The sequence below is a fragment of the Macrosteles quadrilineatus genome, unplaced genomic scaffold (genome assembly GCF_028750875.1).
Source record: "Macrosteles quadrilineatus isolate MER2022 unplaced genomic scaffold, UCM_ALF_1.0 Scaffold_1__1_contigs__length_201487025, whole genome shotgun sequence".
NCBI lineage: Eukaryota > Metazoa > Arthropoda > Insecta > Hemiptera > Cicadellidae > Macrosteles > Macrosteles quadrilineatus.
In genome coordinates, this window is record NW_026542594.1 from 135,306,828 (window position 1) to 135,333,019 (window position 26,192).

The following is a 26,192-nucleotide window of genomic DNA, read 5'->3' on the forward strand; positions in this document are numbered from 1 at the left end:
ACAATAAGTACTTGTAGTCCGGTCAGAAATTGCGAAATCTCCACTCCGTTGTCCGTGTCGTCGCTGTCCGAAACATGAGACAGTTACTGTACTAATTGTAAACATATGACAATAAGTACTTATAGTCCGGTCAGAAATTGCGAAATATCCACTCCGTTGTCCGTGTCGTCGCTGTCCGAAACATGAGACAGTTACTGTACTAATTGTAAACATATGACAATAAGTACTTATAGTCCGGTCAGAAATTGCGAAATATCCACTCCGTTGTCCGTGTCGTCGCTGTCCGAAACATGAGACAGTTACTGTACTAATTGTAAACATATGACAATAAGTACTTATAGTCCGGTCAGAAATTGCGAAATATCCACTCCGTTGTCCGTGTCGTCGCTGTCCGAAACATGAGACAGTTACTGTACTAATTGTAAACATAATATGACAGTAAGTACTTCATCTGTGAACATTTTTAGACAGCGTACATTTGATCTTGTTTCAACCATTGTTTGTTATAGCTGTTATTATAATGTTAGTTAACATATAGTTATAAGATATTGGCCTGTATTAATATGTACCATATACTGTAATAGTAATTTAATATAAATACTTACTACAAAAACTTCTTTGTCTTGTTGCTGTTGTCTTGTTTGTCTGATTTGTTGTAAAACCAAATTTAATGTAATTTTTATTGCAACGTATTGTGCGTTATTTTTATTTATTAAAATACACTACATAATGCCAACTTCTGAACGCAGGCAGGTAAATTGTCAAAAGATACATCTAGTATGGAATAAAAACAACACTATAAAAAAAGTTAAGTTATAAGAAAAATTTACAAAGTTATATCAATATCAAAAAGTTATGTATACTACAATCAGGCTGATAAAAATTCCTAAATGCTGTAAAAACAATTGTCTAACAGGTAACACATTAAGTGTAACAGGAACTTTTTAAATGATCCCAACTCTTTCAGTGATAAAGGAGGCCAATATAAATAGTACTCTTTTTATAAGTAGCAGATTTAAGTATGGCGTATTGCAACACAGAGCTCATGGGCCTAAAGCTGTATTGGGAGTAAGTTATTTTTTATTCAAAAATAGCAAAATGTTTTTTGACAAAGATTAAAGTGTTGAATATACAGTATACAAAGAGGGCACAGGTAAAATCTTCATTCTTTTAAATAAATTTCTACAAGATGTTCTTGGAATAACTTTTGCGTTGACTCTTAAAATTCTCTTTTGTATTTTAAATTATTTTACTATCTGTGACATTTCCCCAGAACATTGAGTGTTCCCTTAGCCAATGTTAGATTGCAAGGGTACAAAGTATACCATTATCTGAGTTCTTTCATAAATTGTTTTGGAAAGCACTAAAGTACTGTGAAATGCGGCTTTAAACTTTGATTCGAATCGATTTATTTGATTTAGACCATGTTAGAGTTGAGTCTAATTTTATTCCTATTCCTATTGAATTTGACTTAATATGCCTTCTAAAGGATATTAGTCAATCTGTCTACTTTTTATGCTGTTAGAATGGAAGTTCACACAATATGTTTAATTTCTGTTTGAGATTATTGGCTAGAAACCATTCAGTGACAAGATCCAACTCATTTTTAATTTCAATTTCATTTTTTTAAGTCAGGATCCTTATTTTTTAATACTGCATTAGTATCATCAGCATACATTACCAATTTTGAATTAAAATTTTGTTTAAAGAGATCAAGATAAAAGAGAAACAAGAATGGACCCCTGAGGAACACCTCCAGTGACATTTTTAAGTTTGAATAGTTAAAATAATTCAGTTGAACTTTTTTAGTGAATTTCTCATTTAGGGAATAAGCTATTAGTACTCATGGTAAGACCTGGACCCGGGACCGATTTACTTTTTCGTTTTGAGGTCCCTAGAGGCCAAAACACCATCCGTTCAAATTAATATATAATTTAATAATATATATATGTCCGTTAGCACGATAACTCGAGCAAAAATGATCCGATTTTGTCCATAGTCAACGGTATGATGTCATGTAGGTAATGTCATGTAGGTGATGTCATGGTGGGGATGAGGTAAACAGCTGGGGGCTTGTATCTGTAGTCAATGGTATGATACACACTGTTCAGGCTACATGTAGGGTCTGGTGGGATGAGGTAAACAGCTGGGGGCTTGTATCTGTAGTCAATGGTATGATGCACACTGCTCAGGCTACATGTAGGGTCTGGTGGGATGAGGTAAACAGCTGGGGGCTTGTATCTGTAGTCAATGGTATGATACACACTGTTCAGGCTACATGTAGGGTCTGGTGGGATGAGGTAAACAGCTGGGGGCTTGTATCTGTAGTCAATGGTATGATACACACTGTTCAGGCTACATGTAGGGTCTGGTGGGGATGAGGTAAACAGCTGGGGGCTTGTATCTGTAGTCAATGGTATGATACACACTGTTCAGGCTACATGTAGGGTCTGGTGGGGATGAGGTAAACAGCTGGGGGCTTGTATCTGTAGTCAATGGTATGATACACACTGTTCAGGCTACATGTAGGGTCTGGTGGGATGAGGTAAACAGCTGGGGGCTTGTATCTGTAGTCAATGGTATGATACACACTGTTCAGGCTACATGTAGGGTCTGGTGGGATGAGGTAAACAGCTGGGGGCTTGTATCTGTAGTCAATGGTATGATACACACTGTTCAGGCTACATGTAGGGTCTGGTGGGGATGAGGTAAACAGCTGGGGGCTTGTATCTGTAGTCAATGGTATGATACACACTGTTCAGGCTACATGTAGGGTCTGGTGGGATGAGGTAAACAGCTGGGGGCTTGTATCTGTAGTCAATGGTATGATACACACTGTTCAGGCTACATGTAGGGTCTGGTGGGATGAGGTAAACAGCTGGGGGCTTGTATCTGTAGTCAATGGTATGATACACACTGTTCAGGCTACATGTAGGGTCTGGTGGGATGAGATAAACAGCTGGGGGCTTGTATCTGTAGTCAATGGTATGATACACACTGTTCAGGCTACATGTAGGGTCTGGTGGGGATGAGGTAAACAGCTGGGGGGGGGCTTGTATCTGTAGTCAATGGTATGATACACACTGTTCAGGCTACATGTAGGGTCTGGTGGGGATGAGGTAAACAGCTGGGGGCTTGTATCTGTAGTCAATGGTATGATGCACACTGCTCAGGCTACATGTAGGGTCTGGTGGGATGAGGTAAACAGCTGGGGGCTTGTATCTGTAGTCAATGGTATGATACACACTGTTCAGGCTACATGTAGGGTCTGGTGGGATGAGGTAAACAGCTGGGGGCTTGTATCTGTAGTCAATGGTATGATGCACACTGCTCAGGCTACATGTAGGGTCTGGTGGGGATGAGGTAAACAGCTGGGGGGCGAAGCTGAGCAACTGATGGTCCAGGAGCCGAATGGTGGCCACTGTAAAATAGGCCAATAAAGATAATGGCAGTAATAGCAGCAATCCAGCCCAGACCCTCCCCTCTCTCGTGTCCTTCTCAGAGCCGAGACTTTTATAATTACGACATAAACTAGGTAATTGTTCCTCTGCCCGTTCCCGTTTAAACTATTATTATGATTGTACGGAGGATCCGTCTAAATTACAGATCTCACGTTAGTCGTTGCCGTACAGTTCCCGCCTCGCTAATTGGAGTAATTTAAGGAATAATACTTTTCCGATCCACGCAATTAAAATAATTGGCGCTTCGCGTTTCCTTTTTTTACCCGGTAGCATGATGTATCGGTCGGCGGTTAGCGCCGGCGCGGAGTCATTTTACATTTAAATTGTTTTAATCGTTGATAATTACTGGAACTGAACAGGTTTTAACTATTTTCAACAAAAATGCTAATAATTCCTGAAGGAGATTCAGACGTGTACAAGGGGTGACTATGTGAAACGAGTTTGAAATAAATAATTGTTATATTGTTGATATCTATACTATTATAAAGAAGAGGTGGTGTCTGTGTGTTTGTATGAGCTAATCTCAAAAACTACTGAACCTACTGGGCTCAAATTGCACACAAATGAAGCTACAGTTCCGGGGATACATATAGAACTATTCCCACTTCGATATTGTCCTAGGGCTCTGCCCAGTGGGCATTCAAAAATTTGAGGTGAGAGATTTAAAAGTAAATATTGATTGATGGTATCCATGGTAACAAAGAACAAACCTACAAAGTTTAAAAATTTAAACAAGCAGAACTAACTGTCAAATGAATTTTGATTTCACAATTCCATACAGCTGGTTCAAACATATTAAATACTGCACAAATATTAGAACAGAGAAGGTAAGGATTATAAATTTAAAATAATGATGTCACTAGCCCGAATGTAAACATTATTTAACATCACTTAAATGAAGCTGTCAAACCATATGTTAATGTGATTTCATTAGTGTATGATTCCATAGACTAAGCAAAGAAGAACTAGAAGACCAAATTACCTTAAACCGTGTCCTCTCCCGTAACTGCAATAATCATTTTATACTTCTATACCAACCCCGTACGAAGGACGGGTACTCTGCTAGTTTTAATATAACATATCAATTTGAATAAAATAAAAGCGTAGATTTAAAAGTAATTTGGAGTTATGAACAACGAACTATATACAGTTTCAGGGATTTTAATATTTTTAATTAAGATTCTTCTTCGTATAAACACGATCAAGTCGATAGTGCACAGAATATTTTTTAAGCGTTTTGTTGTGAATCTTTGATTCAATCTTATTAGATAAGATAGTCCATAAAATTTCTATATTAATACTTTAAGATGCACTCATATCGAGAATCTTCCCTTAAATACAACAGACGCTGACAGTTTTATTTTCTAAAATGTAAAAACAACTCTGAACAAGAATGTAAATTTTCAAACACGTTTTCGTACTTTACGCTTTTGTTAAAGGTATAATTGTAGAAAACTAAACGTGTGTGCCATAGGTTCACTGTATCTTAATGTACTGTTACTACAGTACGTCTAATCGTTATCCTACTTTTCGATTTTGTATAGTGAAACTCAGTTCAAATGATTGTTTATTTACTGACAATCTTTAATGTTATATGTTTTGTTAACTTTTTATTTCATTTATTGTATACAATAAGACTTGATACAAGGACACCGATAGAAACAAAAGAGTATTTAATCCGAATACATTGTGGGACAGTTACTTCACATATGATAGAATCGAAAGATTCGAAATTCATTAAAAGGAGTAAAAAAAAAAAAAAAAACAACTGTTGAGTAGCTGAGAAAGCTGGGTGTGTATAGATGCTTGCCTAGCAATCTTCGGTCCTATCTGGAGAAAAGTGTGTACCTCTTTATTGGCTGGAAACTGTAATTGTTCATTGGTTGGCTTATATCGCTACAGAAACAGCTGATCTCAGTCAGTAACAAAGCTATATGGGTCTTCACACTCACACACTATTCTACACTCTTCTTGCACTATAAATAATATGCATATAATAAATATGTAATAAATATGTATAATAAATATGTAATAAACATGCATAATAAATATGCAGTTTAATATAGCACTTATATGGCCATGCCGTCTTAAAAGTCTATAAGATAACAATGCTCATCAGTAGGCGAAAATGATGCAAGTTCTTAAACGATTATCAATATATTATGAAATAAGTATAAATGATTGTTGGAAATGTTGATGGCCGAGGTGTTGATATTTATGCCGCTCGCCTGCGTATAATTTGTCTCCCCAGCTCTGGACAGCGGACAGTTTGGCAGCCGAGCATTCCTGCTGACATTGTCTTGTCATTTCTGACGGCGACGGCAGCCTTCAGCTTGGCGGTATCTCACAGTTAGGCGCGTCTGCTAGGTAAAGGCTAAATTCACATTCATTGATTTCAGTATCTCTTCAACTTAAATCTGTTGGGTCAGCGTAATGTTGGTTTGGTTTTAAACCTAATTTAAAACACAACTAGTTGGCGATTGAACATAAACAGAGTTCCGCCGATGAGCGAGAGATTTAATTCTTAAAATATACGAAACTTTTAAAATAAATATAAATACAAGGTCAGAAGAAATACAAATAAGAAATACAACTATTACTATAAATAATAATAATCAAAATAAATTTACAAAATTCAATCAAGTACTTTTAAAAGAGGATTGCAAGCTCCTCCTTGTTCTAATTTAAATTTCCATTCTTTCTGTTATGTTTTTGCAAACTGAACTCAGAGTCATTGGTCTTAGTTTAAAAAAATTGTATTTAAAAAAATCGCCTATTATAAAGTTTTCTTACGTCTTAGGCAATTTGTAAAAAATAAGTATTTTATATATGTAGTTTCTTATAAAAACTTACTAAAATAGCAAAATATATGTAGAATCTTGTTGAAACTGAACTGGCTTTATACAGAAAGATTCCATCTACGATATCATGTTGTACAAAAAGAATTGTCAATATAATTGTAGTCCGTTGATGGTTTGATACAGTGTAATCGATTGTTGGCCGGTGACACGGTGATCAACCGACCGTACGACTTGTCACATGAATAACATGAAATATGTCGTTCCTTATGAACCGTATGGCAATGTGCGCTATACAGTATTACTTGCAGTTGCAGTATGCATTCCATTTTGATGTCATTATGTTTTGTGACAGATGAATACAATTTCGTAAGTTCACAAAGTAAATGTTTAAGCAATTAATTCTTAATGAAAGTACGTATGAAAAGTGAACAGTTCAAGTTCAAGTGATTAAGTAGCAGCAAGGCCCGAGCTAAGGCAAAGGTGTATGTTGGATATAATGTGAGATCTGCAGAGATGTGTAATGTGCCCAGCTCCATGTACCAGGTGTCTGCTACAGAGGAACATGGTGATCCTACCGTGCGTCTGTTATCAGAACGTAGAACGTCGCCCGCACCGAGCTTCAGAACTGGTTGTATCCGATCTTTAAGATCTTGTCTCGCCCGTGTCGAGCCCCCCGAACCCGAAGTTATGAAGAGAAAAAACTCCGGACAAAAAAAAAGAAAAGGCGCACAAAAAAGACAAAAAGCGAGATACATCTCCGGCCGCCGTAATATATTTCTCGGTGGTGTTTTTTGTTGTTGTTTTCGATTTGAGGAATCCCGACTTGCATCAAACACCGAGCCCGGAATCCGGGCGATTCAAATGAGCCCCGCGATCCCAATCTGGGCCCGACAACTGTAATTAAACGAAGGAGACTGTACCCGGTACTGCTATCGGGTAATTGCAAGCGGGATGCTTACATTGTTCTTTGTCATGCTAATTTATCCGTTTGTTCTGTTGTAAAAGCGTTGTCCCGGTTATCGCGTCCCATCAGCGAGTCCTTGTAATGCATGCATTTACCTCGATGATTCATGTTCCTTCCTAATTAAGACTGCGAATGCCTAATATTACTTGTAGCCGCCGGCTTCGTTTACTCTAGACACTATCGCGCTCATTTGTCGTAGAATATTTACATACGTGTGAATTAATTATGTTTGAAAGAATTAAAACTACGAGGAAGGCTGGTAATTAAGTGGATTCTCCAGAAGAGTGTTCCACCACCTTTGCGTAAAAGCTTAACAGCATCTTGGCGACGTCGTAACTGTTATGATACAATCGGTAATCCCAAATTTTATAAGGCCTGTTCCTTTAAAAAACATTCCTTAGACTTACACGTGAATATTAAGATGCACATGTTTATAATTTTTCTTACGAAATTGTTTGTCTAAGTGTTGTGTTTGAATGCAAATCTGTGTACAATTTGTTTGCACAGTTGCAGTTTTATACAAGGTATAGACTACCTCGGTGCACTACTTTGCTGGACTTTACCCAAAGTAAAATAAGAAACTGCGTTTGCTCATTAGTTTTTATCACAAAATAATAACATTAAAACTCATGTAAGGACTCTCATGTTGGTGCGTGTTTCTACGTATAGGCTATATATAGGGCGTACAACACTTAACTTCAACCAGGGATCTATTAACAGGGATCATTAATTTTGAGAAACTATTACAGAATCGAATATTTTAAAGGTCTTCAGCCTTACCTAAAGATTGGTGGAGAATTCCTAATTACAAGAATTTACTGCATTGCTCTGGTGTTTTGTAGTATTTATATAGTTATATTTTGATTGCTTATTTATAAATACAGTATACAAATATCGTGTTTCTAAAACTGAGTTCACAAATTAAAATTAATTTTGGGATTTAAAAAACATAAATACTACTTGTCTACAATATTTTCTTTTCATTACAGTAGTTCTTAACAGTCAAACTTAACTAATTGATCTAAGACTATACGTAAAATATTATTATTTGCAAGATTACTAACTAAAGCGTTCGTCGGTTTTGTAGTTTTACATCTAAGGGTAAAGTCTACAGTTTGTATTATTGTATTAATAATTACAAGTTGTCATTGTGTTTTCACATAACAGCCGTCGATATATTTAAGTTTATTAACTGCTTACTGTGTAAAACAAATTACAATCTACAAGATAATTAATACAAATTGTATCTGTATATGTAGTAATACAACTTACAAAATCATAAAGTTCGTCATTGAAAATAAAATTATAATAAAAGCATAGTTAACTGAAAGTTGAGAATGTTTTAACTGGTATGGAAATGCTGTTATTACCCACACTTGATGAGAGTTACAATGTACTATATTAGAGAAAAATAGTTGTACAGAGTTTTGAAACAAAAGGATTTAAAACTACTGTACTCGGTACTGCTATAGGGTAATTGCAAGCGGGATGCTTACATTGTAAGCAACTAAAACATCCATTTCTATTGTTCAAATAATAATATAAATTGACTTTTGAAGTAAGGCGAATAAATTACTGGGTTGTACTTTTTCACATCTTTTAACAAACAAAGGCTTAACGTACAAGGATGAAATAAAATCAGTGTGTATTTTGCTGTCCAATAAATTGGATGATTATTTATAATACATTTTATGAAAAGTTACTAAGTTAATCAAAGTTTATAGATAAAAAATATTACTAATTACTTTAAATATTAGGTTCATGATGTACATTTTAAGGACTGGATTGGCACAATCGATCATATTATGGTCAAAATATTTTTTTATTTATATATAATAAACAAACCAGTTGATACATTTTTGGATTTTGAAATAAAATTATTATGTCCATTTGATAGTCTATTCTTTAAATTAATTGCTATTAACCTTGCAATAAGTTAAAAAATATCATGCATAGGTTATAACCGAAATGTATATTATTGTTTGCTTAAAATGTTGGGTTTGAGAAAATATATGCCTTTATAAAACTGGATGGATACCAACTTTTCTATAAACCATTATTTCGAATGTTTACATTAGTTTAATTGTGATGAATGCAATAGCTATTTCTAGATTGTGTACTTGTACTACTCACTTCTATTAATTCGCCAATACACAGACAACCCCACGTCAGTTGAAGCACATGTCGTGTTCAGTTACAGCTGTGGTAAAGATGTTCTATTTTAATTATTACAAGAGTCCTGGCAGTCGGAAATCCTCGCCCCATCCGCCGCCAGGTAGATAATGGAATTTTGGACTTATAATTATCTTTTTCAGGAGGGAGGGAGGGTGTCTTGGACTGAGTTATAATAACCAGCTTAGGGCAGCAATTAACTTCCCGAACTTCAATCCTTTTTGTGAACTCCAGTTCGACTCTTATCGGCCCCTAGGAATATTTATTCCGAGTTTTATCTTCGTTTCGCTCCCGAGTCTTGCGATTAATGCTTTTTTCTCCAAACTTTCTCCAAGATATTTAAAAAGCAATTATTCAACCTGATTAAGTCTCTGCCTCCCTAGTTGCTTTGAATGATATGTGTTTAATGTTGAAGGTAATTGTGTAAGAAGATTTGTTTTCGGAAGGACATTACCGACCTTGTAATGAAGAACAACTCTTAACAGTATATAGTATAAGCAATACATGGGTTTCCTGCTGAAGAATCTGAAGAACTTCCAGTGTGACTAAATGCTCATTAAACTCAATAAACGTCTGCTAAACAATACAAAGACAAAAACATAATATAGAATCGGCTTTAAAAATTGTAGTAAGGTTAATAGTAGGTTTAAAGAGAAAATGTGAAACCTACATATTTATTGATTAACAAAAAATGTTAAATAGCGACTTGAACATAGATTATCTGATGATTGTGACAATGTCATTCTGGGCTAAATTAAGAATCCCATGTAAGGAGTTGTTGGTGAGGTCTTTCCAGAGAGTATATCAAATTCAAATGACTAGGCTATTTCTTACACTAAAATCAACGATCTTTAAATTATTCACTTTGTAAATGAACACACATTAGAACCCCGAGGTTTTCTAGAGGGTTATTCATGATTGAAACTAGAGAGTCAGTCGTACACTGAAAATAACACAAAGTCCGTCATTTTTACTCCAAAACAGTCAAACCGAAAACAACCAATAATACTTTAAAAGAATTTTACTCTGAACAGAACACAGAATTCTGAACTAAACTATAGCAATATAGAACAGCTCTAAATCAATTATGTTATGAAAATATGACTATCACCACTTCTAACCATATGTAACCGAAATTAAGCAGTACTTTTATTAAAATTGGATGACGTAAATAAGTTGTGGCTTAACACTTAGAAAGTAAATATAATTAAATCAAGTGTCTGTACAACACTAGACGTTTGTTTGTTTTTGTTTTGTTTTGTAACAAAAACAGTTGTGGCTAATGTAACCGCCTTTAAAACGTTATTACATATTAAGGATGGAAATTTAATTTCAATGAATTTTGATTCTAAATTTCTAGCATTAATATACAGAGTGCCCCACGTACGGTGTCTCAAATTGATTACGGAAAAACGGCTTAACGTAAAAGGATGAAATAAAATTATTTCCCGCTAAATTGGCCCTAAGGAATAACGTAAAAATATGTTAATAGCTAAAAACAGAGAGTCACTAGTTCGAATCTCGGAATTTTCAAATGAAAACATACGTCATGTTATACATCAATTTAAAGGTATTTAATATACAAGCTTTTTGGCGAAATATCGTTTTTTGGTTTCAAAACGTTGGCCGTTTTTTTTTTATCAATATGTTTTTAATACTCTGTGTTTCCTATACCATTGCACTTAGCCCTTATCCGGTTGAATTTTCTTACTCGTTATGAAATTAGCTTTACTGTAATATGCTACAAGTAACGGGGTTTTTTTATAATAAAAATCTCAAAAAATTAAAAATTTGCAAATGCCCATTGTTCAAAACTTTTTATAGAAACATATGTCAAGTGGCACATCATTTTATAGGTTTTTGAATTCTTAACAACTTTGTAAATTCCACTTACTTCGTATCTCTTTTAGTTTTTGTGTAAATAACAAAAAAACGAATTTCACCATACCAAATGCATTTTATTTGGGTTTAACACTAAAGGCCCCATTTAATTTAGTGTTGAACTCAAATAACATGCATTGATTTCATTATTAATGTTATTTATTATTATTAATTTTAATTATTTAATTATTCTCTGGTAAAAGAAACACAGAGTATTAAAATCATATTGATTGTTTTTTAACTGCCACCATTTTGAAACGGAAAATATAATTAATTTCTGTTTTCGCTAAAATGTTTGTCTATTAAATACCTTTTAAATGATGTATAAAATGACATTATTAAAAAATTCTGAGTTTTGAACTAGTTACCCTCAGTTTTTTGCACACCCTGTATCGGAAAAAAGTTAAAAATATTTTTACATTATTCTTGGGGTTAATTTATCGATATTATTTATTTCATCTTTGTATGTTAAGCCGTTCTTCCGTAATCAATTTGGGACAACTTACGTGGGATACCCTGTATATTTTTTAAATTTACAACTGATTTTATTACAACATTTTTTTAACTACTATCGGTTTGTATTGACATTTTACTTTCGATTTTACCGTCATAGCTTTTTCTTATTGCTTTACGTTAAATTATGCATAATGTAGTACGTTTATATTTACACATGGAACATTGATTTGTACGTAGGAGATCAGCTAGAACTGTGTTAGTAACGAATGCAATACTTGCTTTTTAACACGATTACAAGGTATTAACCAAACAGATGTGGGATTTGATTGTATCACGCTAGAGATATGCGTGATAAGGTGCTATCGAGGCATTCGTGTTCACCGGTGTTGTAATTCTGTCAACAGGGGACCCCGACTCGTAAATTTGGAACTTCGTGCGTATCTTGTCTGATGAATTAAAAAAATACTTATCTATCAATGTTTTCACTGAATATTTTAATCATATTCTGAATTGACTGACACTATTTAAACTCAGGTGTAGTTATATTTTTTTATGTGATTAAAGTCTTTTATTTAGATTTACACACGTATAAATACACAAGTACAAATAGGTTGTACACCCTTTCATCATACAAGTTACACATCTGGAAGATTTGAGTAGCTTTTAAGTGAATCACCATCGATTTTTAAAATCGGTAATACGTTTTCTATTTTCGAAACAGCATTGTAGTGTGGTCATATTTTGGTCAATAATAGGGGCCTGTATAATTATGTAAAACACACTGCAGACTGATGATGACCAATATTTTTTCTAGGCATTTTACATGTAAATCTTATAACTATTAGTAAAACTATGACTTCGTTAATGTTGAAACTTGGGCAGCTACACCTTTCACAAAGTCAACATACGCATAGTTATTATTGCTGTAGGAAATTCGTGTACAGAATAAACAAGAAAAATCTATATTCTTTTTGTTGTTGAATTTTGCCACCTACTACATATAGGTTTACGAATAGTCTAACAATATAAATCTTTAGTTGTAGCTTAACTACAGTATATTGAATCGCGTTATAACCTAGTTTGAAGCACCGAATAAACTATTGGTCCCTATTTCCCTAGTTATCCGCTTAATTTATTTGTGATTAAGTACAAATTCTTATAGATTACATTCATAAATCCCAATTCATCTATGAAACATATTTTAGTGTGCATTATTCTCTCTTAGTTCAATGTACGTAACTGACACAAACCTACTGCTTACATACACTCCAGGCCCCGTTACAACGATTCATTGTTATCGAGTGCATTATCACACCAAAGAGATTGAGAATATTGCAATAGTTCATAGATTATAAAACCTGCGACTGTGAATAGTGACAAATTACAATTTCAAATTAAATGTAAATGGGAAAATGACAAAAAAGAAGTGAGAGGACGAGGTCGGACGGGTCAGCCGCCGCCGCGCGCCAAATCCAACCACCATAACTGTCCCATAATCTGTATTATTTATGGGATACGCCGATGTAGTCACCTGTCCCCTAAGTTTCTTTACGGACAAGCCGCGGACTGACGCAAACAAAAAATAAATCTATCTTCGATCAACCCGACGTTACCACATTGTTGATAACTTAAATATATTTAGGCCTACCTCTTACAATTTAATAACAAATTAAATAAACAACAACAAATTAAACAAATTAAATAACAATTAAATTACCTCTCTGATATTATATTTAGAAAATGTATACCAGTACTATACAACCTGATTAAAAAAATTACCTCTCCCTTATTTAAAACGTAATCTTTTTCGAGTCGATGTAAAACAACTTTTTGGGTTGAAACACATGATAAACTACTTTAAAATCATTGTAATCGGTTTAAATTGTAGGTCCCAGTCACCAAATACTTTGGCTGTCTGTATATTGACCATACAAAATAACTAGAGTACGATAAACAATTATATAAAGATTCACCCCCTTCTACTGGTGAACCTCTTGCATTCTGGGTGAAGGTAATCCCACACGGTCCACATAAATTTACCTCTTTATCAGCATATTCTGATGGAGTTTTACAACAGCTTCCAAGAATCACGTGCCAGTTTTTTACACATATTATATAGTAAAAATTCGAGAGGGTGACCCTATGTATATTGCAGAGACATTATTTATTCCCTCGCGTGCAAAAATGATAGTTATCCATTATATTCACACCCTGTGTAGTTACAATATTCAGTCTCAGTCCTTCGGATGGATATGAACCATGTGTCCGCAGAATGTACGGTATAGACAAGTGTACAGGAGGGTCCAACCCGATCGTCACTGTACAAGTTTCGCTAACATTTCGCTAGGTCGCCAATGACAAGTTTACATGTTCAGTAATGTTTGCTACGTGACGGTGGCGTCACTTGATTTTGACGTATCTGCATCCAGAAAATGAGAAATCAGAAACATGTATAGGATATCGTCAGGTACAATTTAGCAAACATGAATTGCTTGTATTGTCACCATTGCATTACACTCATATTGGACAGAAGGAGTACCATGTATTGTTGACTGTTGTACGTTGTATCTACAACCGTGTCCCGTGGTACTGATAGTATTGGGGTCCGGTAACGTACCAGATTGTCTACCCCGACTTGAAATCTATTCCATAACATTATCGATGCCTCTTCAGCGCCCCCATAGACAAACGGATTGCCATTGAAACCTATTCCCCACTAATGACTTCCAGTTCGAGGGCCTATTTGTCACTGGTGGACTAATACACGTGGTATTATGATGTTACCGAAGACTCGCTACCTTGAGCGGGGTACGCGGGGGCCGGGGACTGGGGGCGTGTCCCCCCTCTCTACTTCTCACTTCAATCAAAATGGCTTCCACGTCACGACACCTGGCGTTATTACTTCACTTTTAATTCGACACAATCTAATAATCATAAATCCGCGCCGGCCTTGGTCGGTTTATCTCTAATAGCGCAAGATCGCGGGTCCGGCCGCCGCGTTGTTGTATGCTCGCACAACGAACAAGAAAACATCAATTTGCTATGTGAAATGAGCAGTTGTAATCCAGAGATTGTCGATCCGGGTATCGCATTACAGACCAATAACAGAACACGTCCTAACACCGACCTCCGAGGATCACACTCTCAGGGCCTGATTACCCATTAGGCTAATCAGGCTGGAGCCTAGGGCGCCAGTCAGCCAAGTGTTTAAGGGGATGCCGGACAGCTAAGACTTAAAGTTAGGACCGGGGGCGTAAAAGATGTTTTATTTCAAAAAAGGATTCGTGCACATAGGTAGGTAATGAGGCGGGGAAGGGTGCGTTCGGCCGATTTTCATAATCATTATATTTATAGTAGGTCTAATAATTGAATTGTAAAAACATTTAATGATACTTTTTGTTGCAGATAGATACAGATAAATGATGTAAACTAAGTAATTCCATCTAAAAGCCCTAATAAAATTGTTTTAGGACTAGGTGATTAACAGAGGTAATTTAGAAAGTATGTATATTATTGTTTGGTTTTTTGATGTAAAATAAATACATTATTTTAAATCAAAATGTTTTACATTCCTTAAACAACCGATTTGCTACTATTTTAAAAGTTCCTAATCAAAACATGCATTAGTTTATGATCAGTTTTCTTTTGTTTTTAAATAAACTGAATAGTAGTATAATGACTTTGGCCATTTTCTATTTTTGAATTCAGTACTAGTATTCATACTTCAAAATTTTGAAAGTGGTGGCAGAGAGGAGGCGTAGTGGTAGGGAGGAGGGGGGGCACGAAAAACGTCAGCCTACTGGCGACTAGACCCTTAATCAGGCCCTGCACACTCTACCATCCAAACCTAATCAAATCCTATTTCTCTGGTAATGTAGTTATTTTTAATTTGCTGTCAGTTTAATGACAACCACTGTATGGTCTTTGACTGCGTACTGAGCAGAGGTAGTGTAGTGTAGTGTAGTGTAGTGTAGTGTAGGGGGTGTGCACGGAGACATACTGTGTTTCATGACTGCCGACCATGAGAGGCAAATATGCAGTTTAAATAACACACAGGGAGTCGCACAGTAATCAATGTTATGCGTCCAGAGCTGAGATTGTGGTGATAAGGTGATAAATAGATAATACCGTGGCCCATGACGATTTAAATCGTGGACAAAGAAGTGCACCATGGCGGGTCACTAATATTTGTAATCGGAGTTGAACTATAACTGTGGGCACTCCTCGGATTCCCCTCCCGTATTCCTTGATTTAATATTGTCCAATTGGTGATCAATCTAAATAAGTTAATAATAACGTGGTTTTTATTTCCTTTGCCCTAAACCGTACACGCCCCTTTGTTTAAGGGTAAAATGGTAACAAGTTCAGTTTTGAGCTTAAGATCTTCTGATATTATAGTTCGCTACTTATACCTCAATAAAGACGCTCTTTATTCTTGTTTCAGTAAGATGGAAAACTATGACATCAGGTAATTAGTAGATTAAAGTTATATTAATATTAAGCCTCGCTGTACACAAAGAGTGTGCAGTGCACTGTTTACGTAGTCATAGCACATAATGTAAAATATTTTTTTATGAAGCAAAATATGCCAAAGTAACATTGAAAATATTATTTAACTACTATAGCTACCACCGTTATTCTGTCGTACAAGGCTATCACCATGGACTATAGATATGTACGATGGCGCATACAACCATCAGACGATACAAACAAACACACACACACACAACCATCAGACGATACAAACAAACGCACACAAACACACAACCATCGCACGATACAAACACAAGCGTGTAATTACAAACAGTTTGATGTTTTGATATTCAATATCGGCGCTCACATTAATCAAAGATTGTGAAGGGAGTTATAGTAATGATCGTGTGTTGTGTTGAATGTAGGAGGAATAAATTAAGATGTCTATCCCTAGCTGAGGTCCGAGGAGGTACATCTCCCTCAGGTATCTTGACCGATGGTCTCATTATATAGGTTACGTAGTTACTGGTGAGGATGATTTTACAAATATATCATACATTATTATTATGATAAACTAGGTTTTAAATTTCTTCGAAGCATACAATTTTTATTTTTCATCATCTGCGTGCAATGTGTCATATGAAATCCGCGTATTTAGTTGAGGTTGAGGAAAAAATACCCTTAAGTGTGTTTCCATTGTTAAATGGTAATGTAGCATGAATTTAACTCCTGCACCAACTGTATCAATGGACTTAACTGTAACTGGACTAAATGTATAGATGGTTGTCAGGCCCACGATATTCACACTCTACATACTTTTGAGGCAACGTTCTTGTAACAATTTCTTGAAGCTATCATACATAATCACCTTCCGGAAACTGATATGTGCATTTTAGCAATTCATTCGGTCAGTGTTTGCTTGGTTTATTAAATCAAATAAAATGAGATTTATTTTCCTTTAAGCACTGTACAAAATGCAATGGGCATCGTCAAAAATTACAATTGTCAACATATACAATCATTATACAAAACTTAACCTAAGAAAAACCAAGCAAACACAGCACGCAAAATAGGCTTATACTCAAATTTTGCTTGAATGTAAGGAAGCTCAAGAATCTGACTCTTTGAAAAATAAAATATACAGTTTGCATCTTAACTAAGAACACCATGCAGAAAAAGTTATGCAGCTAGCTACATTATTATTGAGCTTAAAATTATATAGCTACATAATTATTTAGCAAAAAAAAACACTGATGTTGTTAAAAAGAAGCACGTTTCTCAGTAATCAGCTGATAGTAACGTAAGTGTCCTCAGGTTGCTATCTTGCAGAGCCTTAGATATCAGCTGATGGTAAAGTTCTGCGAACGTCAGTGGGTATTGTTGCTGCTCTGGTCACATTTGGCATTGATTAAACAAAGGGAAATGTGGTTTTGTTCGTTTGAAAAAATACCCACAGGAGACCGTTTCGTGTTGTAATTTAGTTTTATGTACATTAAACATTAACAAATTGACATTACATGAAAATGCTAGTCGCGGTTCCCCGTGCTCATATGTCATATTTAATACAGAAAATATAACTTACTGGTCACTACACCTAAAACATGAACATATTTGAACCTCTTTGTAAAATTAACATGGAGAAATAAAAGGCAAATCTTTGACATAATGTAATACAAATCAGTTTAATTTAAACTCCAACAAACAATAAAGTACACAACAAAATAAACATTCTTGATTAAACTTTTATAAGTTGCTCTAATGCAATGTTCTTCCATCCAATGAATATGAATATGAGTATGCTCGTCGGTTTTTCGAGTTAAATATACATTTTGTCCTATAAATCACCTTGCAGATAAACTCTGAAGTTAAATATATTTAGGTCAGTATTAATATTGAAAAACTAATTGATATTTTAGAGTCTTTAATCTATCTATATCTATACTATTATATACAAATCTAATGGTGTCTGTCTGTATGTGTGTTACTAATAGGTGTAAAAACTACTGAACCAACTGGGCTTAAATTTTACAAAAATATAGCTACCATACCAAGGACCATTATAGGACTATTCACATTTCGATACTGACCGTAGGCTTTGCCCCTTTGGCTTTGAAAGTTCTGAGGTGAACATTTTAAAAGTAAATATTGATTGGTCTCCATGGCTGCGATGAGAACACTAACAATGTTTGTTTACATTTGCTTTGACATTTAAATGTAAACAAGAAGAACTGCTAAACTGCATATTTCACAATTTTAGACAGCTGATAAAAAGAAATTAAATATATTTTCCTAAACCATGAGGTAGGTTTATTTTAATATAACCTTTTACCACGGGTTATTTATTCTAAAACTATGTCAATGATTATAGAAAAAAAAGATTCTTTAACCGTTGCTGTATCAACTCCGGCTCTGCTTTGGATTTTTTAAAGCGTCTAAGTTATGAAAATAATGTTATTGATATGTTTTCATGGAAATTACAATGTATATATGTTTTGTATGAATTTGGAGGCTACTTTAAATAAATTCTAACTGCTTAACATGTGTTAGATTAACTTAACATAACTTGCACACAAATTGTTTTTTATATGCATATTTAGGTAAATTAAGTTATTGTGTTGCTAAACCTATGCTTAAATTAAACTAAAGAATATCGTCAATAACTAAGTTGTACGTCGTTGATTTTTGTTTTCGAAAATCTGTTGTATATGTGTAACTATATTTAATTATCAAATGGTAATACAAACTACTCTTATTTTATCTTAACATATAGCTTTCAGTTCACATTTACTTTATTTGATACATTTATAATTTGTGTTTTGCCACACCACTGATCAAATTAAACCTAGGAAAATGACATAAAACTAAGCAGTACACAGTGTTCTTTTGTTTCTAAAATCAATGAAATATCTGTTACTATGTTATCTTAAAGGTAAGTGTGAAAATGTAAAGGCAATGGACCTTGGAACTGATTAAAAGAACTGGTTTGTATATTACAGTTGTATATTATTATGGTTGTATATTATTAAGTTGTTTGTTGATATTGTTGTACAGTAGAATCAGAGATGCAATGAAACATATACTGTTTTTGCTATTACATTTTTAGTCCTTGATGCTTTGATAAACATATTAGTTTTGTCTGCTGTCTTAAATGCTAAATTATTTGTTTGAAATTTTTTATAGTACCTATGGATATAGATTCTTTAATATTTCAAAAGACTGTATTGATAAGGCACAGCAATATTTCTAAAGTTTATAACAGCTGACTTAGTTTTGCCAATAATTTATTGTAAGTGAAGAAACTGAAGATGGAAGGATTTGTGATCCTACTAATATTATAAATGAGAAAGTTTGGATGTATGGATGTATGTATGTTTGTGACAAGCAAACGCGAAAAATACTGGTCGGATTAGGCTGAAATTTGGTATGATGATACCTCACATTCCCGATTAACATATAGACGCATTGTTATTTCAAAAGTGTTTTCGGTCTCCGCCCCAGTGGCTCTGGCGTTTCCCATGTTAACCTTATGAGTAATCATATTTAAAAGGAATAAAATAATTTTGTCAGCTGTTTCAACTACGCATGTTGGGTCTATGATATTGAATAGCATTAAAAAGTTACAAGGTTTACCAACAGGGTGCAGTACTATTATTTTTTTTACATTTATGACAACATCTTTTTTATGAAGGCCATAAGGTTAAATTTTGTTTTTTAAAGGCTTATGTGTAACTATTTTATTAACTGATGTAAAGAAATAAATTGTTTCTATTTTGTGTTCTCTTTCCGTTGCAAAGCACGGGTACAACAGCTAGTATATATAAAAGGCAAAGCCCTCACTGACTGACTGCCTGACTGACTGACTGACTGACTCACTCACTCATCACTAATTCTCCCACTTCCCACTTACCTAGGAGGCTGAAATTTGGTACACTGATTCTTTAGGCATTAAATAGGAAAACTAAGTGGTTTTTATTCTGATCGGACTCTCGGCCTCCGCCCCAGTGGCTCTGGAGTTTCCCATGTTTACCTAATGAGTACTCATATTTAAATGGAATTAATGAATCATAACAGCTGTTTCAATTAAACAAGTTGGTTCTGTTCTAAGATGTTCAATAGCATTAAAGTTACAAGGATTACCAACAGAGTGCAGCACTATTATTTTCTTTAAATTTTTGACAACAGCTAATTTGAAACCAAAAGGTGAGTGAGCGTAGCGAACGAACTTCAACCCGGAGGCGAGGTAGCGTAGCGAACGAGCTAACCTGAAGGCAAGTGAGCGCAGCGAACGAGCTCCAACCGTAAAGGTGAGTGAGCGTAGCGAACGAACTTGATCCAGGACGTGTGAGCGCAGCGAACGAGCTCCAACCTAAAGGTGAGTGAGCGTAGCGAACGAACTTCAACCAGGACGTGATTGAGCCATGCGAACGAGCTCACGTATGAAGTTAAACGGGGCAAAGCCCGCGGGTACAGCTAGTAACATATACAGTGCAAAATGTGTGCTATGTTATCAATCTGATGTTGAACGTTAAGGAAAATTTATTTATTAAGAATTTTAGCATAGCCTAATGTTAATGTTTTTTTTTATACAGTATAAACAAATATTTAATTATTTTTAAACAATGTATATCAATTTAAAACGTTTAGTTTAGTCTAAAATAAACGCGTGCTTTACATTATTTTAATTCAATTTTACTGTGAATTGTGAAACTAAACCAGTTTGTAAATAGGTTTTCTGTACAAGAAATATTAAGTTTGAGGCCCTATATATGGTTATACTTGTAGCCAACGTGAATAAAAGGGAAATACAATACTGTAAATACGTTTTTTATTCATTTCCGTCGTTAATTTCTATGACATTGACATTTCTTACATTTCGTTTGTATGAAAACGGTCTAATATTGGAATGTTAACTTTTGTATATACTGTATTTATGGCATTTAAACGTTTTTGTTGACTCGTGTTTTCATAAGTTAACATCGAACAGCTACACCAAAACAAATTCTTCAAGAAAGAGAGTAGGAACATTTGATTCATCGAGTATTTTATTTATACGACATATAAAATATACCACAAAATAAGGTTTGTTATATATGTATAAACTATAGTTCATTGCGGGAAATAAATCTGATAAAAAGGAATACTGCTATTTTAAAAGTGTATAACTACTACTGTAGTTAACAAACAAATAAATAGTTTAAATAATTAATTGCTTTTCCTACAGTCACCCGACGAAGTGGCCTTCCTTGCACAGATTATAGCACAAAAAGCCTTACTTTGGCACACAGTTTTGACTTTGGTGCAAACCAGTATTCCAACCGAACAACACAAAACAGCGTTACAATGCACGTAATCCGTGTACGCTTGAAAATAAGTTGGCAACACTTAAATATGATGGGATTTAACCTACCATAAAAACGTGTTGTACGGTGTTTGAAAGAATTGTCTATATGATTTATCGTAACTTTACTAAAAATATAATGTGTAACACGAGTGCAACCTGCCTTTGCTACACTAGAGAAACTTTCCACACTCGCTTACGGCTGGTGCGTAAACATTTCTCCCGTGTGCAGCAAAGTGCCACTTTACCCACTAGTTACACATATAACTATAGTTCGTTTACACAGCGATCTACTGCTCCATATTTTACAAAATTATCTTAGGACAAACAAATACAGTACTGGCTAAATATAAACTGGAAATAGCATGGAACGAGATACAAGCTCCCACGGTGTATACGCCGACATTAGGCGGTCGTGAAATGTTGAGTACTTAACTGCAATCTTAAAACTCTTGAATTTCATTTTATAGACGGTTAACTTTCCCTCTAAAACTAATTAAAATATCATTTAATTTACAAATTACATTGCAGCTTCCCTCCACTGGATAGTTTTTAAATTGTATTTATTCGAAATTAGTATAATAAATCGTATATATTACACCAACAACTTAATCGATCTTTTTACCAATTGTCTTAAAATTTGTAAGATGATATAGAGAAGAATAGTCCATCCAAACTATGCAACGATTATTAGTGTTTATTAGCACTTAGCAGTGTGCAGTACGTTATAAAATATGCAGGTATGTGTCAGAGATGTGTACCACCCCGATGCACTTGCGGACTCAACCAGTAGATATATTCGTGTTACCTACTATTGTCCTCCTACTTTCCAGGGAGGATTTCTAAGCTAAACCACTACATAAGGCTGGTTTAAACACGTAGTGTAGCAAGAGGTTCATCATCTGCAGAATATGACGACTATTTTTCGTTTAGCCATGTGAACGCTTCTTTGTTGATGTTGCCACTTTTCAGTGTAAACCATTTAGCCTAGTTTATGCTTGCAGATATTTCTAAGGCCATTGCATTTTCGGGTAAAGCTAATTTACTGGTAATGCCAAGCTATTGTACTGACCAAGCTACTGTTCTGACCAAGCTTCTGTTCTGAACAAGCTCCTGTCCTGATCAAGCTACTGTTCTGACCAAGCTTCTGTTCTGAACAAGCTCCTGTCCTGATCAAGCTACTGTTCTGATAAAGCTTCTGTTCTGACCAAGTTCCTGTCCTGATCAAGCTACTGTTCTGATAAAGCTTCTGTTCTGATCAAGCTACTGTTCTGACCAAGCTTCTGTTCTGACCAAGCTCCTGTCCTGATCAAGCTACTGTTCTGATAAAGCTTCTGTCCTGATCAAGCTACTGTTCTGACCAAGCCTCTGTTCTGACCAAGCTCCTGTCCTGATCAAGCTACTGTTCTGATAAAGCTTCTGTTCTGACCAAGTTCCTGTCCTGATCAAGCTACTGTTCTGATAACGCTTCTGTTCTGATCAAGCTACTGTTCTGACCAAGCTTCTGTTCTGAACTCCTGTCCTGATCAAGCTACTGTTCTGACCAAGCCTCTGTACTGACCAAGCTCCTGTCCTGATCAAGCTACTGTTCTGATAAAGCTTCTGTTCTGACCAAGCTACTGTTCTAACCAAGCTTCTGTTCTGACCAAGCTCCTGTCCTGATCAAGCTACTGTTCTGATAAAGCTTCAGTTCTGACCAAGCTACTGTTCTAACCAAGCTTCTGTTCTGACCAAGCTTCTATTCTGACCAAGCTCCTGTCCTGATGAAGCTACTTTTCTGATCAATCTTCTGTTCTGACCAAGCTTCTGTTCTGGCCAAGCAACTGTCCTGATCAAGCTACTGTTCTGATCAAGCTACTGTTCTGACCAAGCTACTGTTCCGAGCAAGCTCCTGTCCTGATCAAGCTACTGTTCTGACCAAGCTTCTGTTCTGACCAAGCAACTGTCCTGATCAAGCGACTGTTCTGATAAAGCTTCTGTTTTGACCAAGCTCCTGATCAAGTCACTGCTGAGCTCCCGCAAGCTCAACGCTGCTTCTAGACATCACAATAAATTGATCGCATTTTATGATTTAAGCGTGTAGCCCGGCCACTCCGCCATGACCGCCTCGCATGCATAATTTATGGTCCAGACTCCCATTTACATGCTAATTAATAATATCCTACCTTACTGGCCAGCGTTATTTTCTCAATGGGTGGGCGTTGTTATTTTTTATCTTTCGCGAGGCCCTTTTATCGATAAGTTTTCAACGAGATGTTTTATTTTTCGTTTACAACTGTTTCTGCCATGATTTTCATAAATAATTACCTAGTCCTGATTGTAGCCCCGGGCTGTGAGAACACGCGGTATATTGTAATCAACGGCTCTGTCCAATAGCAGCTAGCCTCGCCCCAACACTGTCCTCTACACTCTACATTCTCCTGTACCGAGGCTACCATCTCACTCAGTATCACGCTTAATATACCTGTGTGCTTTATACTGTATGGAGGGATCTATAAAGCACATGCTGTTGGCTTACTTACAGCAGTTTACGCAACGATCGCGTAAAGGTAGTCTTTAAGGCACGAGTAGAAAATTTAAGGTACGGGACTTGGCGAGTTCCTTTAAAATTTATACAAGTGTCTTAAAGGCTAATTACGTGATTTGAGTACACTACTTTACTTTACTTTTTTAACAATCACAACTCATAACGACTTAAAGAGGTTATGTTTTCGTTTACAACCTCTCACTGCCACTGATGTGATACGACTCATCGTTCTAACCACTCACTACGTATAATCAATTAAATTGGCTGTAACAGCTGATAAGTTGTTAAAAATAAGTTGTATATTAACTAGTTTAAAATAAGGTCCTAGGTAAACTTATAAAAGACGTTATATTACTTATATTATACTTACTTATACTTACTTATATTATATTCTGTTCTTTGTTCGTCAGTACTCATAAAAGTTTTCTATGCAATTTGACTGTTTCAGCATTTATTCAAAATACGAAATTTTATTTCAAACAACCTAAAACGCAGATAGAAAAACCAATTTACAACGACTTTACATCCAAAAGATCATTGTCAGTACATTTATAAAGGGGTAAGAACATGACTTTTTCTAAGTTTAGGTATGTCATTTGTTTTACGATTATGATCCTACTTTTACTATTTACTACGGATCGTTTACTATTTATTGTTATCAATTAAAATTTACACGCAACTATTTTAACAAAAATAAATACCCCTGCCCTGCAGCAAACCTGCAGACTAAGCGAATTTCCATTTACCCAGCTGGATTTTTACTAAAATATTCCCTAGATATCGTCAGATGTATTTCCTATTTAAATAACATTAATTTTTGTGAGTACTTATTTTTGCTGTTATGGGGAAGATATTGTGGAGTGTTTTATATTGAAATGTTGATAGCTTAGAATGAAATAAACAAAATTGCCAAATTTGAATAAAATATATCCATAAACAGGCAAACTACAACAGTTTATTTATTTTCCATAAGAATAACATGGTAATTTTAAATTTAAACTTTTTTTATTATCTCCGTAATCGTTGGGCATACAACAACGCTCAATATAAAATTGTAATATCTACAAATTGGTTTGGAGAGAATTGATGAAATGTTGTGTTTTTAGGGTCAAAAATGGGAAAAATACATCCCATGATTCTTTTACTTGAAGTGTTATGAGCACATACGATAATGATACTATGAAATATTTAGCCTATGTAAAACACTTTAAATAATCGATCAGCCTTTAATAGTCCTTAAAATTTTCTTGGATAATTAAACTCAAGAAATAATTTAAAATTGTATTGAAGCATGAAGGTTTTAAATGTTTGCAATATTATTATAACGCATTAAAATTAAATTTAAAAATCAAAGCTAAACCAATTATTATAATTAAGGTTTCAGATTATTTTTCATGAACACCCAACAGACAAAATAATTTGTTAAGATGCAAATTCGTCAAAAAATTCAAACAGTATAACGATATACATTTAAACTGGATTAATTAATTTAATCTTTCTATATGCAACATTTTGTCAGCAACTATAGACAAATCATGTGCTATAGTAGATCCTTTTACCTCACGGTCGTAAGTTACACAAATTTGTACCTCAATCTAAATATAAATACAATTTATTGGATACGTATTTTAGGAAGGTTATCCATACAAACAACATGCTGGGGTGTTTTATTCTAAAAATTCCACTCCGAGTCTAATTTATCTTGTAGTACTAATCTTTACAACACACCTTAAAAAAAAGGTAGATGTGTACTGAGAAACGCCTCTGTTAATTTTGTCACCGCTGCACTATACAGATCTTCGGACTGTTATATTTTTGATTTTGATTTTTTATATGACATAGCTGGTAATGTAAAAAATTGTCCCATAAACACACTCAAACTCAATTTCATACATTGATATGTTCCCAACAGATGTTCCTTACTGAAAGTAATTCTTTTTACTATACTGTAGATGTTGAGTATATTAATATTGACTATTTTATAAAAATATAAAATTCATATAAAATATATTTTATAATATATATTACAAATATAAGGCTATATAAAAATGATGTCAGTCTGTGTATGTGTGTTGCTTAGTTGCTCAATAACATAATAACTACTGAACCGACTAGGCTT

The 26,192-nt window shown here is 34.8% G+C and overlaps 1 protein-coding gene across 1 annotated transcript; it reads right to left on the bottom strand.

Moving 5' to 3' along the window:
• Positions 1-2,027: 2,027 nt before the first annotated feature.
• LOC129000810 (uncharacterized) lies at positions 2,028-5,768 on the bottom strand. Its single transcript, XM_054427835.1, has 3 exons — positions 5,690-5,768; positions 3,179-3,421; positions 2,028-2,404 (listed from the first exon to the last, which is right to left on the bottom strand). Exons 1-3 carry the CDS (start codon positions 5,766-5,768, stop codon positions 2,028-2,030), a joined length of 699 nt encoding a protein of 232 aa, XP_054283810.1.
• Positions 5,769-26,192: the final 20,424 nt, after the last annotated feature.